Genomic DNA, 16892 nt, shown 5'->3' on the forward strand with positions numbered 1-16892 from the left:
ATAACCACTTTTGGGTGTGGAAAGCTTAGTTCTTTAGACTTGGAATCATTTACTAACCAGTGACTGAGTACTCCATTCTTATTTTATTCCTTTCAAAAAATTCTGGTATTTTCACACTGGGGTCGAAAGGAGCTTTTATGGAAATTAAAATTGAGGGAAAGAAATGTAACCAGCTGACTAACCTGTTTCCTAGGATGTACAGTTTCTGAATTTAGAGCCTAGATCTGTCAGCCAGAGAAAATCTTATTTAAGTATTCCTTTGTATATTCATTGAGCCTTACTGTGCCCCAGGTACTGGTAGGTGCGGTGAGGGATGCAGAGATGAATACATCATGATCCCTCTCTCCTAGGGAACCTTTATCCTGATGGAAGAGTCAGGCCAGCAGTGTAGATGGTAATATGCAGGGCATAGCCTCCAGGGGCATCGGGGTGGGGGCACAGGGGAGATTGAACAGAGGCTCAAGGCTGAAGAATGGGTGAGAACAAAGGCCTGGAGGTAGAACGGCAGGGGTATGTTCAAAGAAAAGTTTGGGCTAGCGTGTAGTCCGCACATAGAGGGGCGGAGAACAGACAGCCAGCTTGGAACGAGATCCTGGTGGGCCGCGGAGGCTGAGCGGAGAATAAACCAGGTGGGCACTAGAGACCATAGAGAATTTGTGAGCAGCCGAATGATGTGGTCACCATTGTACTTGAGGAAAATTAGTGTACATTGTTTCCTGTTCCAAATTTACTCTTGCCTTTTGTCCAGAATTTGTACTGAAATCTTTTCTTTTCCTCGGGCCATTCTTCTTTTTCTGTAAGCAGTAAGTGGAAAAGGCAAGACTCCACTTCGAAAGAGGTACAACTCCCATCAGATGGGCCAATCGAAGCAGTTTCCCCTCGAGGAAAGCAGCTGTGAGAAAGGCTGTCAGGTCACCAGTGAGCAGATCAAAGCCGATATGAAAGCAGCTAGGGATATTCCCGAAAAGAAAAAAAAACAAGGATGTTTACCCCAGCTGCAGCAGCGCCACCGCCAGCACAGCGGGAACCTCCAGCTCACACAGCACTGCTTCTCAGAGCCCCGACTTTGTAAGGACGGTGAACAGCGGCGGCTCTTCCGAGCCTAGCCCTTCAGAAGCGGATGTGTCCAGGCAGTGTGTCTGCTCCCCCGGTGGGTCAGAGGACTCTGAGGCCATGGAGGAGGGTGATGCAGAGAGTTCTGTCTGCCCCAGATGCTGCTGTCACAGGCCCCAGGAATCCCAAAGGAGAACTAGCAGGTGTTCTGATGAGGAACGTCCTTCAACCAGCCGAGCCTGTGTTGTGAATGGCCCGGATGGTACGAGATCCGCCTTTTCCTTTAGGACTCTGCCACAAGGGGGGTCTTCAGGCCCAGCACATGATGAGAGGACTAATGGGAGTGGCTCTGGGGCTACAGGTGAGGACAGGAGGGGGAGCTCCCAGCCTGAGAGCTGTGACGTGCAGTCTCATGAAGACTACCCTCGGAGGCCCCTAACAAGGGCCAGGAGCAGACTCTCCCATGTACCGCTGGTATCTGAGTCAGGTATGACAATGCCGCCAGGATTAGCAACTGCAGGGCAGGCCTTGCCAGGGGCATGAGCTCGTTCCATAAGCTTGCTTCCATAAAGCCAGTTTGGCAAATGGAATTCTGTGTTGGGGTTCTGTGATCATACAGGGTTTAAATTAATTTTCAGCAGTGGTGCGGGTGGGGGGAAGGCATGTGAAACATCTTGTAAAACCTCCAGCCCAGGAAAACTCAGTTAAGCTTCTGGGAAAAATATAACTCTGTATATTGACCCTAAATACCATACTGATTCTGATGTCTAAGTCCCCAGTGCAACTCTGCTCCCAGCCCATATTTAGGGAAGTTACGATTCTTAGTGAAGCTTTAAACCTTAGCCAAAAGGTAAGGACCTGAAGTTGCTGGGGCTGGGAAACATAGCATATGGGTGTACCCCTGTGTCTACCTCTGCACTATTTAGTAATTCTTTCTGAAATCTAGTTTTGCTTCCAGTTAGGTTTGCCAGGAGGTAAGCAGGTAAGTAGGTAGTTTGGCTGAGAATTATTTTTGGTGAAGATATATTCAAAACATATATATGTATATAATTTCATTGATAACATTTATAATGTATATGCCAAGGCAATGGATTGGATGGGGTAAGCACATTTCTCATAGTTCTGTTTGTATTTCTGACCTAATTTTTAAGTAATCTCTCCTGCCTTTATTAAGTCATAAATAGCTATCAATGAATAATATATTTTAATTTTCTCCAGGTCTCCCTTAATTTGAAGATCTTAAAATTAGCTCCAGAATATAGAGTTAGTTCTTTTTTTATATGCTAAATAGGGCCAGTCATATCATGTGGAGCTAAACTAACAAAAATAAGCTTTTGTAAGATAAATATAAGACCTTAATTATGTACTAATCATAGTACCTTAAACTCAGAATAGAATATGAGTTTTGTTCACACATTTCATTATGCTTTACAAACACTAGTTCTGCCATATGATGAAAAATACATTTCCCTTAAAATTTAAATGTTCTATCGTACTTTTTTTTCTTATACATAGCGTACAATTCACCATGTTAGCCATTTTGAAGTGTATGTTTCATTGGCGTTAAGTACGTTCACGCTGTCCTGCAACCATTACCACCATCCATCGGAACGTTTTCATCCTCCCAAGCGGGAACTCTGTGCCCGTTACACAGGAACTCCTGTGACGAGCACAGGCGTGGCTTTTCATGTTTGTCAAGTCAGATCTACTTGTTTACCTTTATGATTTCTTTATTTTCTGCAGTGGAAGACCTTCCTTATGCATGGTTCAGATCATTGTTCATATTTTCTCATTCTTTTATCCATTTGCTTATTAGCTCTTTATTTTAATCTGTGGGAAGGAACTAAATTTTTTTATTCCAAATTGTCAGAGTTGTTTCAGTGCTGTTTATCGGCATCCATTCTCATTCATTATTTTGAAATATTTTTGTGTCATATCCTCTTTCTTTTTTCTTTTTCAGAATTTCCTGGGCTAGTTACGCATTTCTTATTTATTGTTATAGTTTTTACAATAATTTGTCATGCTCCAAAAGCAAATCTTGGGATTTTTTTGGAATTCATTACATTGATCTACTGAAAAGATAATTGTTATTTTTACAGTGTGGAGTCTTCCTTTTTAAGGACTCTGTTGTCTCTCATTTTGTCTTTTGTCTCATTTTGTCTTTTGTTGTTACTGTTTTGTGGTGGGGTTTTTTGTTTTTGTTTTTAATATAAATACTTAATATTAACCCTAGGGGCTTTGACTTTTTTGTTGTCTTATGCTCCACTGTCCTCTGCCATTTCCTTCTGACTTGTTTCAGGTCTAGAACTTTTCTTAGCTTAAAGAATTCTTAGAAATTAGGGGGGGAAAACCCCTCACTTTTACTTTCCTAGGTAAATTATATCAGTCATGATTTTTTTCAATTTGAGAAGACTTCTAATGCGTGTTTAACCATACAGTAGGTAAATTGCCACCTCATATTTTTTCAACAATGCAAATGTCCATTTTCTTTCAGTAACAACTTTGCTAGAGAGAATCAAAGTGCTGATTTTAGTATTCTCTGGATTTCTTTTGGAAAGAACAAGTTATTTCAGTAGCTTTCAACTTACTATTTTTGATCTAGCATGTTTTTGATATCTCTTGGCCATTCTGCTCTTCAGAGTTTTAAGGAGAAAAATCCACTGTAATAAAGGAACAAAATTTGATTATTATGGATTTTTTGAAAAATCACTTTTTCAAAGAAAATGTTTGAGTTTTTATTTTGGTTTTCGAATTATGGCCTTATGTTGTGTTAAAACCCTGTTAGAAGCTAACATAGCTATCTTGTGAATTTTTATTTGGGGAATAAATACCTTTAAGTTGTTTGTATCCTCATTGTATACTGTATAAAATATCACAAAATAACAATTGGATTATCAAAAAATAACATTTAAGATTAATTTGGTATGGGTCTCATAAATACTAACCACTTTCTCTGACACCCCAAAACTGAATTTGTTTGTTTTCTGTGTTTCTGTAGTGTCTTCTACACCAATGTTAACTATACTGTGTTGTAATTCTGTGTTTTACTGTCTGTCTTTCTAATAGACTGAGCTCCATGAGGGCAGGGACAATGTCTGCTTGTTTGGCATTTTATTCCCAGCTTCTAGCACAATGTGTTACATGGTATGGGGCTCAGTGAATAATTGTGAACTTAATAAGTAGTAGGAACCAACGTATGAGGTATGTTGACGCTGGTTGATGTATGAAATCATGAGAATTGTCCCCAAGGAGGGAGGCATGAGGGAAAAAAACATGAATTCTTTTTTTCTTTTACATTGGAAGCCTTTGTTTTTAATGCTCATCTACATGTAAAGTGTGACTCTGTTTTACAACTTTTCTTAGAAAATATGAACTGCCAATTTGGGTACTCTGGAAAGCAGGAAATTTAACTTTGAACCCCATGCTCTGGTCAATTAAGGGAGAGCATTCCTGGAAGGTGAAAAGTTTGAGAATCAGATCATAAAAAGAGAATGCTACAGAAGATTCTAGTTTCAACACTGCCGTAGAGGAATGGAAGCAGATCTGTGTTTGTTTGTTTTCATTTTTCGGGTACTGGGAGACAAACCAGGTCCTATTAATTGGCTTTAAGAGGTGTTATGAATTTTATCTGTCATCTGAAATGTGGTACCTTTAGCAGATTCCTTGTCAATAAAGATAATTAGATTTTGCATGAAGTTCCTTCAGGAATACTGTGAAAGAAGGCCTTCAGTGGGCTGGCTAGATCAATAGTTCTCTTCTTTTTCTGGAACCCCAGGGTTTTGTGCGGGTTCAGGGTCTTTAGAGGACATTCCATGGGTAGAAATCCTAGGCTCTCTTTAGCTTTCAACCAGGGTAGCTCCTTTCAGTTGGTTTGCATTGTAAGATTTCACAGAGGTTTCAAATGGTAGATGAAAGGTTCTGGGGTTGGGCGGATGGCACTTGGATTAGATCTCTAGAGTTCCCATCTAACCAAAGCCTTTTGAAAATTTGCAGTATTGGCACCTTGTTTCCTTATCTTTCTTTCTAAACTTTGTTTGAAGTTACTTACCAAGTAGGATGTTTGTAATCTAGTAGTGGTATCCAAAGGCAGCGGGGTGAGATTTAATTCGTGAATATCAACCTTACTGCGTTCAATAAATGCTCTCCTACAGAACGCTTGTCAAAAATGAGGACAGTGATTTTTTTAGTGTCATGTCTTAGAATGTGTATGTGCTTGTTAAAATTTCAGAGATGAATTTAGACCTTGCCTTTAAATAAAATCAACACAATATTTGTTCTTACAATTAAACTGCCAGGTTTTAGAACAGCACTAGTAAATGAGTTAGGGCTTTACTAGCCAGGATCTGGCTAGTTAAAAGACTGCAGGTTTTTCATTGTCTGGTGTTGCCTCCTGGGTCCACCACTAAGACCGTGGCAGGCTGCTCCACCGCCCCTTGTCTCTGTTTCCTCATACGTAAAACGGGGAGAATAATCTCTCTCAGAGATTCTGTTATTGCAAGTAAAACCCTTAGTAAAGTGCCTGATGCACAGTAAGCGCTCAGTAAATATTTGTTAATATTGTTACTCCATTTCTGCACCTGCATTGCACTCCTTCATTCATTCAGTGAATGCCGAGTGCCGTTTGTTCAGTAGATGTTCATTTTAGATCACTGCTAGTGGCTGACATTGACACAAAGATGAAATAAGGCAATGTTCTTGCCTTCAGGGAGCTTTTAGTTTAAGTGGAGAAACAAAACAAGTATGCAGGGAATACAGAACCACTTAGAAGTTTTGTGGGGCCCACGTGATTTGTTAGAGTAAGTGGTATTTGAGCTGGACTTTTTCAGGAATGAGTAGAATTTCAAAAAGTGAGGTCAGGAAAGGTTGAGGCAGAAAGAGCTAGAATGATTTTGGCTTCATATGCTCTGGTGGTGGCAAATGACTAGGACATGGTTTGGAATAAAATTGAGAATAGATATCAGGCCTAACTACTAAGCAGTAGTTAGTAATTTAAAGTTCAGCAGGAAAGTGGTGAGTTTAATCCATCAGTATTTTGAGTTGTTATACCCATCCTCAATACTACTGGGATTTAGGATGGGTATAACAAGGAGTTAAAGTTAATACCCAATTAGATTGTTGATACGGCCAAAGTATGAGAAGGGATAATCCTATATGATGTCACCTGGCTTGAGATAATGGAGGGCGATTTTGTTTTGGAATAGTTAGTTGGAAATAGCGGTCATGTGTTCTGTTGGGATATAATCTGGTGATACCCTACTGGGAACCAAGTCATAGATTTGAGAGTTGCCTCAATAGAGTTATATGCAATACGCAGTTGAATGTGTTCTCTTGATGGAAAGAAAGCTAATAGCTAAAAATTGGATTTTCCTCTTGCCTTTTTCTAGAAGTTGCCAAAACAAAGCCACGTCATGCCATGAAGCGAAAGCGGACAGCAGATAAGTCCACCAGTACCAGTGACCCTGTCATTGAGGATGACCATGTGCAGGTGAGGGGAAAAAAACCCCACTTAACTTTCAGTTCAGCCACATTCCTGAATAATCATTAAAGTTTCCATCTTTTTAATTTTCTGCCCTAAAAGAAGAAATTGGTAATAGCTACTTCTTAACTTGTGCCAGTGAAAACCTTTACACTTTAAAACAAAAATCTGCAGAAAGACATATCTTTTAACATTTTTCTCCTTGTAGGTCCTTGTATTAAAATCCAAAAATCTTGTTGGAGTCACTATGACCAACTGTGGAATCACAGATCTCGTGTTAAAGGACTGTCCCAAGATGATGTTCATCCATGGTATGGATCTAGGCCTGTGTCATCCAAAAGCATCACAGATGAGCTTAAAGAATTAAAGACTCGTAAATACCACAGTAACATTTCTTTATTTTTTTTTTTCAAAGGAATCATTACCTTGGACTATTTCTAATTCTGTCCTTGTTCTGTAGTTCTCAAGCAGTTCCTCCACAGTGTTTGTGAGGGAGCATGTGCAGACTTCATCTCTTAAAACAGCCTCTCCTTTGCTTTCCTCCAAATGATAATTGCTACTTGATCTGATGGAGTAGATTCACAACATGGTAGGCTTTGGAGTCAAGTAGATCTCAGTTTGAATCCTCTCTCGACCGTTGGCCGTGCTATATGACATTGTTTGTGTTTTGTGTTTCTGTTTTTCCCGGAAGTGGGGACTGTGCCTTACATACTTAATGGCTGTAGGTCTGATTGACATCATCAATCAATTTCAGTTTGTGGCACGTTATCCTTAGTTCAGGCTTTTCCTTTTGGTCCCATTGTCCCACGTTGCTCATCTTATCAGCCTTCACCTCCTCTACTCATGCCTTTAATGGTGCATCTCTACTTATAAATGTATTTACCTATGAACAAATAAAAGGGTAGGGTATTTTTTATGTGAGCTTTTAAAATTTCGCATGTATGATATGTCCATTTCTCCATTTTCACTCAAAATTATGTTTTTTATACCTATCCATGTAGAATTATGAAGATATGACATGTTTTTTTGCCTTGGACAAGTTATATATTGTCTGTGTTCATTTTTTTTTTCAATTTTAAATTATACATAATTAGGTCTACCCTATAAACACATATTTTTGAAGATTAAATACAGAAAGTGCATGTGCGTGTCTATGTATATATGTACACATATATAGTGGAGGGTCTGTCCGCTAACTCAAAGCATACCTAATATTAGTTTGTATTATATTTGTACTGGAGTATTAGGGGCTTTCTTTTCTTTCTTTTCTTTGCATTTGTCTGTGACTACTAGTAAGCAAGGCAAAGAAATCCTTAGCAAACAGTTTGTCATACACTAAGAGAATTCCAGAAAGAAGAGATAAAATGATTTAAATGCTACCTCTCTCCTAAATTCTAGAAATCTCTAGACCCTATGTTCACCCTTAAGAGGTAATACTTTACTCCATTCCAGTCAACGAAGTTTTAAAATATCTACTAAATGACCATCTCCTCTTGGACTTTGCTCCTAGACCAGAATCAGGGGGCCCTTCAGAAGCCCAGAAGTTGTAACAGCAGAAGAGCCCAGCCTGGCTTAAGGCAGTACTGTTAGCACTCTCCCCTCTGAGATCTGAGAATCTGCCTCGCAGCCTTTGGGCTGCTTTGACTTCCTATTCTTTTCTTTCTTCATCTCTTGGAGAATCTATTTTTCACCTCTGCACTTGACTCCGAGGATTCATTCTCCCCATATCTTCTCTAAACCTAGTGATGGATCGCATGGCCTCAGGTCCTGCCTTTTGTTTGCCCTTAAACCAAATTATTTAGCTCAGCTTATCATGAGACCAGGGATCCTAGGGAAGAATCTCTGTCCCTGGATATTTGCTGACTGAGTTAATGGTTAGCGAAATGACTAACTGAGGCCCAAACTGACCTCAGCATTTTCCTGTTTTATAGTGCAGAGCCATTGGCTTCATATCACCATTTGGTCCTCTCTCTTTTCCTCCTTTCCTATCACTTGCCCTGCTTCTCCTTCCTCCTTTCTCCAGAAGGAGAAAATGAGTCAGAAAGACAGAGACTTGCTTAGCCCTCCAACATCAAGTTAGTTACAGGGCTCAGTTGCTCAGCAGGTGATGACATTGTGTCAACATGTTATAGAAAAAGTCTTTATGAAATGTTGAAGAGATCAAGCGTGTTGGCCGTATGGTTTTATTGTTAGCTTCCATCTGATTCTCTCTTGAGTTGGACCAGGTTGAAATCTATAGTAAAAATTGAATCAGAATGAATTTGGGGGTTAAGAAAAAAGGAAGGGGATATTTTTCTGAAGTTAGCTTGCTGTTAATAAATGTTAAATAAATGTTAATAAATGTTAAATTCATTTATTACATAGCACCAGTTTTCTCTGTAACGTGACACTTACATGTTAAATAGGGAGCATATTTAATCGTGTTTCTGGCCAGCATTTTTAATAGAACTCTCTGCAGTGATGGGTATGTTCTGTATCTACACTGCTTGATATGGTAACCACTGGCCACATGTGACTGTTGAACACTTGAACTGTGGCTAATGCCTGAAGAGCTAAATTGTTAATTTTAATACACTTTAGTTTTAACAGCAATTTAAAAAGAAGATGACCACATTGGACTATATAGCTTCAGACCAAAGTATCCAAATGTTTTGGGTTTTTAAAGGTTTTGCTTTTATGCTTAGGATAGGAATTAAAATCAACTCTGCTCATTTTCTGTGGGTGAATATGTGATAGTATTTGTAAATTATTCTAGGTTTATTTGAACATTACCCATAAGATTGTATAATTTAATAGTTACCATCATTCATTCCTTTTGATAAGTATTTTATAAACAGTTATGTTTAGGAAAATTACCCTCTGGAACATGGACTCTTGAACATGGACTCTTTACCAGTACAATCTTAACTAGGAAAAAGTACCTTGACATTCCTTCAACATGATGGTGACCACCTTCTTTTAAATAGGACAGAATTATTATTATTATTATTATTATTTTTAACAATTTTACTTTGAGAGAGAGTGTGCACGTGAGCATGAGCACATGGGCCGGAGGGAGGGGGAGAGAGACTCCAAGCGGACTCCATACTGGGTGGAGAGCCTGATGTGGGGCTCAGTCTCACAACCCCAAGATCACAACCAGAGCTGAAACCAAGAGTCAGACGATTGAGACTGATTGAGCCAGCCAGCACCCTATGACATTTCAAATCATTTTGATCGCTGTTAATTGTACTTGATGACAGTGCTTGACCTAGGTTAGAGATGTCCCCCTCTGCAGTATTTGTTGCTAATACAGATTGTCCCTGTCGTCCCAGAATGATTCCAGATGGGCTATACACTGCTGTATGAGTTTGTGTAAAGTATCTGTAGCGCTTACCATTGTTTTCTTTTTGTAGCTACCAGGTGCAGGGTACTGAAACATTTAAAAGTAGAAAATGCCCCCATTGTGAATCGATTTGACTATGCACAATGCAAGAAGCTGAACATGGATCAAGTGCTAGATCAGATCCTCCGGATGCCGCCCGACAGAAACCGCATCATATACCTACGCCCGATGCAGCAGGTAGCAAGCTCGCTCTGTCTTTTCTGAGCTTGTTGCAGTGATTTTTTTTAGTCTTCTACCTTTTCGACTCAGAATTTATTTATTTTCTCAACCTGTGATAATAAGTCTTTGGATTCTACATAGTTCTTTTAGCCAAGCTAGACTACCTGGCCAGTCTTCGTCCTTAATACTTCTCTGCTTGATTTTTGTGGGTTTTTAGCAAGCTATATGATGAGGGCAGTTGTTATTTAAGTTTTTATACTTAATAAAAGTTGCCTGTGCTTATAAGAGCACAGGTTTCAGACAGCCTGATTCAAGTTCTTGTTCACTGACTGAGAGCAGATTACTTGGCTTCTTTGTCTTATTCCTTCATCTGTAAAATTAGAATAAAAACCTACACCGATGATAATTAAATGAATATATGTGAAGTGACTTTTTATCATATCTACATAAGAAGATGAATATTGGCTGAACCTGTTATGGTCCTCATTTCACAATGTATGTAAATCTGAGTATCTTGCTGTATGCCTTAAACTTACACAGTGATGTGTGTCGATTACTTCTCAATAAAACCAGGCAGCGGGGAGGAGCAAACATCGTATGTACGACTCTGTGCATGGTGCTAGAATAAAGTTTAAAGGAAATAGTAAGTAATCGTTGCAGTCAGTGTTTAAGCTTGGCCCCAGAAGATTCATTCCAGCAAACATACCATTTGTTGTCTATCATTTTCTGGGGTTGAAGAACACATAGTGCATCCTCCCTCTCTTGAAAAGTTTGCTTTTCCAGTAGGAGCCAGCATTAAGATGGTAAGGTGGGATTGCCTAAATAGTGATGGGGAAGAGGGCTCCTTGAGAGGAAGGCAAGTGAACAAAGGCTACAAGGGCACAAGGGAATCTGTTCTTAGGCCTGGCAGTAGGCCGGTCTGAATAGGGTATATAGAACCCACACACTCGCAGCTCTGTAATGCAGCCAGTACTTAGAGCTGTGGAGGACGTAATCAGAAGTGGATCCTCGGGGTCAGTTACCTGCATCAGGATTCCCTGCTTTAGTGGGTGTGTATATAACAGGGACATGTAAATCAGCAAGTTTGCTGAGAAGAATTTTACTAAGCCCCACTCCCAGCATGGCAAGCTGGTTCAGGACTGAATGTGACTCGTTGATTTTCAAATCCACCAAAGATTTTAAAACAGGTTTAAAGAAAGATGACTCATACTCTAAAAAGAGATTTGCAGGACGTTCTCTTCCTTGGTCAAAAGCCCTGTGATGTCTTCCGCAGGTAGACACACTGACCCTGGAGCAGAAGCTATTTAGCGGCCCCTACCCCTACCATATCTGTATTATCCATGAGTTCAGTAACCCTCCCAACGTCCGGAACAAGGTGCGCATCCGCAGCTGGATGGATACGATAGCAAACATCAATCAGTAAGTAATCTGTGGCCCCGGAAGGGTTTCTTGGTCATTTCCTGTGGCAAGGGGTCCCAGAAAGGAATCCTAATTGTTCTTTGTTTGAAATGATTTTGTCTGAGCTTTTCAGGAACTGAACCATAGGACATACAGGATGTAAAAAATGGAGGGAAATGAGTACTTAAAACTAAAAAGCATGCATATATATTTGTAACTTCATTTCTAAACTTAGAAATTGCAGGAACAAACCATACATGTGCACTGACTTCATTCCTTTAGCCCCAGTGCATGGCAAAGAGATGAAATTAAAGATCTTTAAACATTGTTTTACATCTTCAGAAAGTTGGACTTCTTTATGGATGTTATATAAATGTTTTATTTAGCACCTTATATACACAAGACATTTGATTGGAGTGGCTTGCTTTCTTTTCCCAGTAGGATTTTGAAGATAGTGAGGAGAGTAATTTTGACCTGACTCGATATGTATCCTCTAGTTGTCTACTTCTGTTAGCTACTTAATACTTTCTTTGAGATGTTCCTTAGACTTTAGGCACAATACAACTTTGACAGGTCCTTTCTTCCCCACACCCTAGCACTGTTTCCAGTTTTGTAATTTTTATTTAATTTTTCTTGTTGCCTCCAGAGAACTCATTAAATATGAATTCTTCCCTGAAGCCACACGAAGTGAAGATGACTTAAAGAAATACCCCAAGTACCCCTGGGGTAGAGAAATCTACACTTTAGAAGGTGAGCATTGACCAGTGGTTGGTCACCTTCATAGCTGCTGACTGACTAGATGGAGAGACAGGCCGTAGGGAGGGTAGGAATGGGTGTTCTGAGTATCTGCCAGTAGCAGGGACTAGATGCGTACTAATGTCCCTCTGTGAGTCTTCACCATCCCCAAAATAATCTGAAGCAGCTGAGATAAAAGAAAGCACATTGTACATTCTGCTTACACAGTATTACAGTGTTTGGCCCTGTTCTTACTTCCACACCAGCAGCATTGTTAATGTGTCTTCTTCTTTTAGGGGTTGTGGATGGAGCTCCATATTCCATGATCTCTGACTTCCCTTGGTTGAGATCATTACGGGCCGCAGAACCCAACAGCTTCGCCAGATACGATTTTGAAGATGATGAAGAAAGTAATTATGACCTGATTTTTATTCTCTAGTTTGAATATATCCTACTGTGTTAGATACTTAATGTTTTGTTTGAGTTCAAAGCAGTGTATGTAGCCTTTATATTGCTTCTCATGTAAATGGGGGTATTTTAAATATTTTAAATTTTTTAAAAATGTTATTTTAATTCAGTTAGCATATAGTGTATTATAGGTGCAGAGGTAGAGCTCAGGGATCCATCAGTTTCATACAACACCCAGCGCTCGTTACATCACGTGCCCTCCTTACTGCCCGTCCCCCAGTTATCCATTCCCCCACCATCTCCCTACCCAGCAACCCTCAAAGTTTGTTTCCTGGATTTAAGAGTCTCTTATGGTCTGTCTTCCTGTCTGATTTCATCTTACTTTATTTTCCCTCCCTTCCCCTGTGATCCTGTTTTGTTTCTGAAATTCCACATGAGTGAAATCATAAAATTGTCTTTGATTGATTTACTTCACTTAGCATAATACCCTCTGGTTCCACCCCAACGTTGCAAATGGTAGTTATTTCATTTTTTTTTATCATTGAGTAATACTCCGTTGCATAGATGTACATCGTGTCAAAAAAAAAAAAAAAATACAGAGCAACCCTACAACCAGTAATTGCTCTAGTAGGTATTTACCCAAAGGATGCAAGCATAGTGATCCAAAGGGGCATCTGCACCCCAGCTGTTTAGCAGCAGTGGCCGCAGTAGCCAAACTGTGGAAAGAGCGCAGCTGCTCATGTAAATGTTTTTATTTGCCTTTTCTTGCTGTTTGGTTCTCCCTCTGCCAGTAGCAGCTCTCAGTTTGTACAGTCAGTTGACTTACTATGGATATATAAAGGTCGGTGGGTAGGAGTCCTGGAGACAGATTTTTCTACCTAGATGTTTTCGTTACCTAGATGCTTATAATTTTCTTACTCTTGACTAAGAGTTTGTCAACTGTATTTTGAAATTGTTCCACTTACATGAATGATTATTCTCCTTATGAACCGCTTCTCATTGGGTATCATAGAGGAACTTACAATTCAGGTGTAGCTATTTGGGGAAAAACTTGAGTGTTAGCACACTTGAACATCCATTTGTAGGAAGTCTTAAAAACATACTTTATGAAGAAACCAGTTTGGAAGAATACACATACGTGTATCTGTGACTTAGCTGTCTGGTGCATGGTCACGTTGGGCCTTTAATCATGCGTGCTCTCCGAGGCCCCAGACGTGAGCCGTGGCATGGCACGTGTAACGTGGGGCCCAGTCCAGGAGCCACACCTAGTTCAGTGGCATCACATTACAGCTATTCTCATGTAACAGTTTCACCAGTGACCTCCAGATGATTCTCATAATCCTACATGTTTCCCCTTTACTTTCTAATTTCCAAGGCACCATCTATGCTCCTCGAAGGAAAGGGCAGCTGTCTGCAGACATCTGTATGGAAACAATAGGAGAAGAAATCTCCGAGATGCGTCAGATGAAGAAGGGTGTATTTCAGAGAGTAGTGGCCATTTTCATCCACTACTGCGATGTCAACGGGGAGCCCGTGGAAGATGACTACATTTGACTGACCCCTCCTACTTCCCACGTGTTCTGGCACAAGCCGGAAGGGGTCGCCCAGCAGCTGGCAAGTCCCACAGGGATTCAGGGCATGCGGTTTGGAGGCCCTGGCACATTTTGGTATATAGGAAATGTATAAGGAACATTGAAGTTGTATACAAAGATTTGTACATAGAGGAAATATACAAAGACAATTCCTGAGTACCACCTTTATATCGTATGTTTATACAATTTAATTTAAGAATTCATTTTAATGAAGGCAGATAATTGGAAAGAGTTCATTTTGTTCATTTTTCCTGACTTAGTTCATAAAGTTGTCACTTTTTGGCTGAGCCCTCATTTACTATATTCTTAATAATCATTGTCATCCCCTTAAATCTGTGCCTTTTTCTTCTCGAGCAAAGCTGTTTGAGTAAATCTGTTGAAGAGTCTTTTTGTCTTGTGTGCTTTTTTCTGTGTTATTATTAAAACCAACGAAACCCTATAGGAGGCAGCTTTATGTTTGTGTACAAAATGGTGATTCATTTTTTTTTCTTGGTATTATAGTTGCCGTTTTTCTTAAAATCAAATAAAAAGATTTATGAGTTAAAAAAAATTGAGTTTGAGAGGGAAAATGGAAGTTTCCAAAGCATTTCTAATTATTTATTTCCACATTCAGTTGTGTATATGCTTTATCTTGAATATAAAAATAAAAGTTTATTAAAAACGTTTCTCTTGCCTTGGACCTGAATCCCTGTTTTTAAAGAAGAATAGCAAATAACTGCACAGAAATGGAACGTGTAGAGTTGTGTCTAAGTAAGATTCCAGTGTAATCTTGTCTCTTTTTTCTCTAAAATCCTGTGGCCACAAAGTAGTAAGTAGAGCTCTTACGTGACTGAACACTGGGAGGGGCAGAATTTCCCAAAATACCTGGTCACTAGGAGATGGCCTTTCTCCTTTCTCAGAAGAGAACTTCACCCTGATCTATGCCTCATTATAGGACCAGGAGTCAAGAGCAAATAAAAGCTTTTAGAGCAACACCTATGTTTGAGGGATAGCTTTGCCGCTTGCTGGCTGAGTGACCTCACAAATTGCTTAAACTGAAAAATCTGTGGAAAAATTTTGTCAACCCTTTCCAAATGGAATATGTACAGATGGTCTCTACAAGGTGTAATGGCCCTTAAAGACTGCCTAGTCTAACCTTTTCACTTACGGGGGATTGAGGCCCAGAGAGGGAAAATTTTCTCAGTTATGGTCAAGAACTGGTCAAGGCTAGATAGGCAAGAATTGAAGTGTCTGTCTGATTCCCGCTGGGCTGCCTCAGTATCCCGTCCCTAGGCATGCAAGGGCGCCAGCAAGTTTTCCTGACACTAAAATAGTGTGAATGATCATCAGTGTCTTTTCATCAAAGTTCTCTCTTTCTCAAGACAATTATTTCCATCACATTGGGAAGAATTGTCCAGTACCACGTTCAGTCATCTTTTTATTACCTTATTTTTAACTCGGCCAATCTCCCTTTTAACTAAGAGTGTGTTGTATTCTCCAGTTTAGAAAAGGCAGGAAACAAATTCTAAAACATTCTAGATATTTTGAAATAATACAAACCTGCCCAACTTAGACTGAGTCTAACCCTGTTTTTTCAATGTAACCATAATAACCAAATCATCTGAACAATGCTCAGATGGGCCGCTAGAGGCCGCTGCCTTCTAACTTGTTGGTTTCTCTCCTGCTCATCTAACCCACTGTAAGAACAGGGACAGCAGGGAGCGCTAAAATCATTGCGAAGGTGTCCAGACCAGCACATCTGAGAAACAAAACCGTGAACTTGGAAGAAGACTCCTGTAGGAGGCATTTGGTCAGTGTGTGCAGAATGAACGGCTGCACAGCCATTGCCGCACAGCAGGGGTCGGCCCACTTGCTGTCGGGGGCCAGAGAGCATGTTACTTCCAGCTCCCCAGTGGCCGTCCCTCGGCGGCTGGGAGTGGGAGTGCAGCCACAGAGGTACTTCAACAAACGGACGTGGCCGTGTTACGATCCAACTTTATTTATGGACACAAATTTAAATTGCACATAATTTCCACATGTCACAAAATATCTTTTGTTTCCCAACCACTTTAAGAAGTAGAGACTGTGCCTGCAGGCTGGAGGACTTGGCTCCCAGGCTGCCGTGTGCTTGCCCACACCTGCCACCGAGAACAGAGTTATCCCATCCAGCCATGCAATGGCATGTCACCAATCTGCAGTGCAGCGTCTGTCACGTAAGAACTGTTGCAGACGGATGACTGAATTAATGTCAGGGAGATACTCGTCTCTTAGGATGCCGCCAGCTGTGACCGGAATGACCTCTGGAGGGCGCAGCAGGCCCACATCTCCTACGGAGACTGCACTGTGAGACTCAAGACCTGGATTCAGATCCTAACTCCTCAGTGACTGCCGGGTGACCTGGGGATGGCTGTAGCCTCTATTCTGGGGGCTCCGTTTCCTCAGCTGTGAACCGGTAACAAGGAATAATGGGCCCACCCCACAGGGCGGGTGAGCCTCCAAAAATGGAAGATGGGCCACAAAGGGACAAAACAGTGCCTCTGCTGTAATTCCCTTCATTAGGAAAGGGGCTTCTATTACTCTTTCCATCACCTCCTGTTCCTTCACCCTGTTCCAGGATGGTTGGAAGCAGAGAGAGCTGGTGAGGCCATTAAGAGGAAGTAATGATACCATGAGAGCATTTTTAAAAGTGTTTCCATGGGAGCCTGGG

At 40.5% G+C, this 16892-nt stretch overlaps 1 protein-coding gene across 1 annotated transcript in view; it reads left to right on the plus strand.

Annotated features, from left to right (window-relative positions):
- FBXO38 (F-box protein 38) overlaps nt 1-14871 on the plus strand; it is a 54540-nt gene extending 39669 nt beyond the window's left edge. The window contains 9 exon segments of the mRNA XM_059417120.1: nt 805-968; nt 970-1540; nt 6438-6538; nt 6738-6840; nt 9925-10091; nt 11347-11492; nt 12118-12221; nt 12503-12616; nt 13990-14871. Coding sequence (XP_059273103.1) covers nt 805-968; nt 970-1540; nt 6438-6538; nt 6738-6840; nt 9925-10091; nt 11347-11492; nt 12118-12221; nt 12503-12616; nt 13990-14168 — 1649 coding nt within the window. The 3' untranslated portion in view covers nt 14169-14871.
- The last annotated feature ends 2021 nt before the right edge of the window (nt 14872-16892 follow it).

Source organism: Mustela nigripes, chromosome 12 (assembly GCF_022355385.1).
Source record: "Mustela nigripes isolate SB6536 chromosome 12, MUSNIG.SB6536, whole genome shotgun sequence".
Taxonomy (NCBI): domain Eukaryota; kingdom Metazoa; phylum Chordata; class Mammalia; order Carnivora; family Mustelidae; genus Mustela; species Mustela nigripes.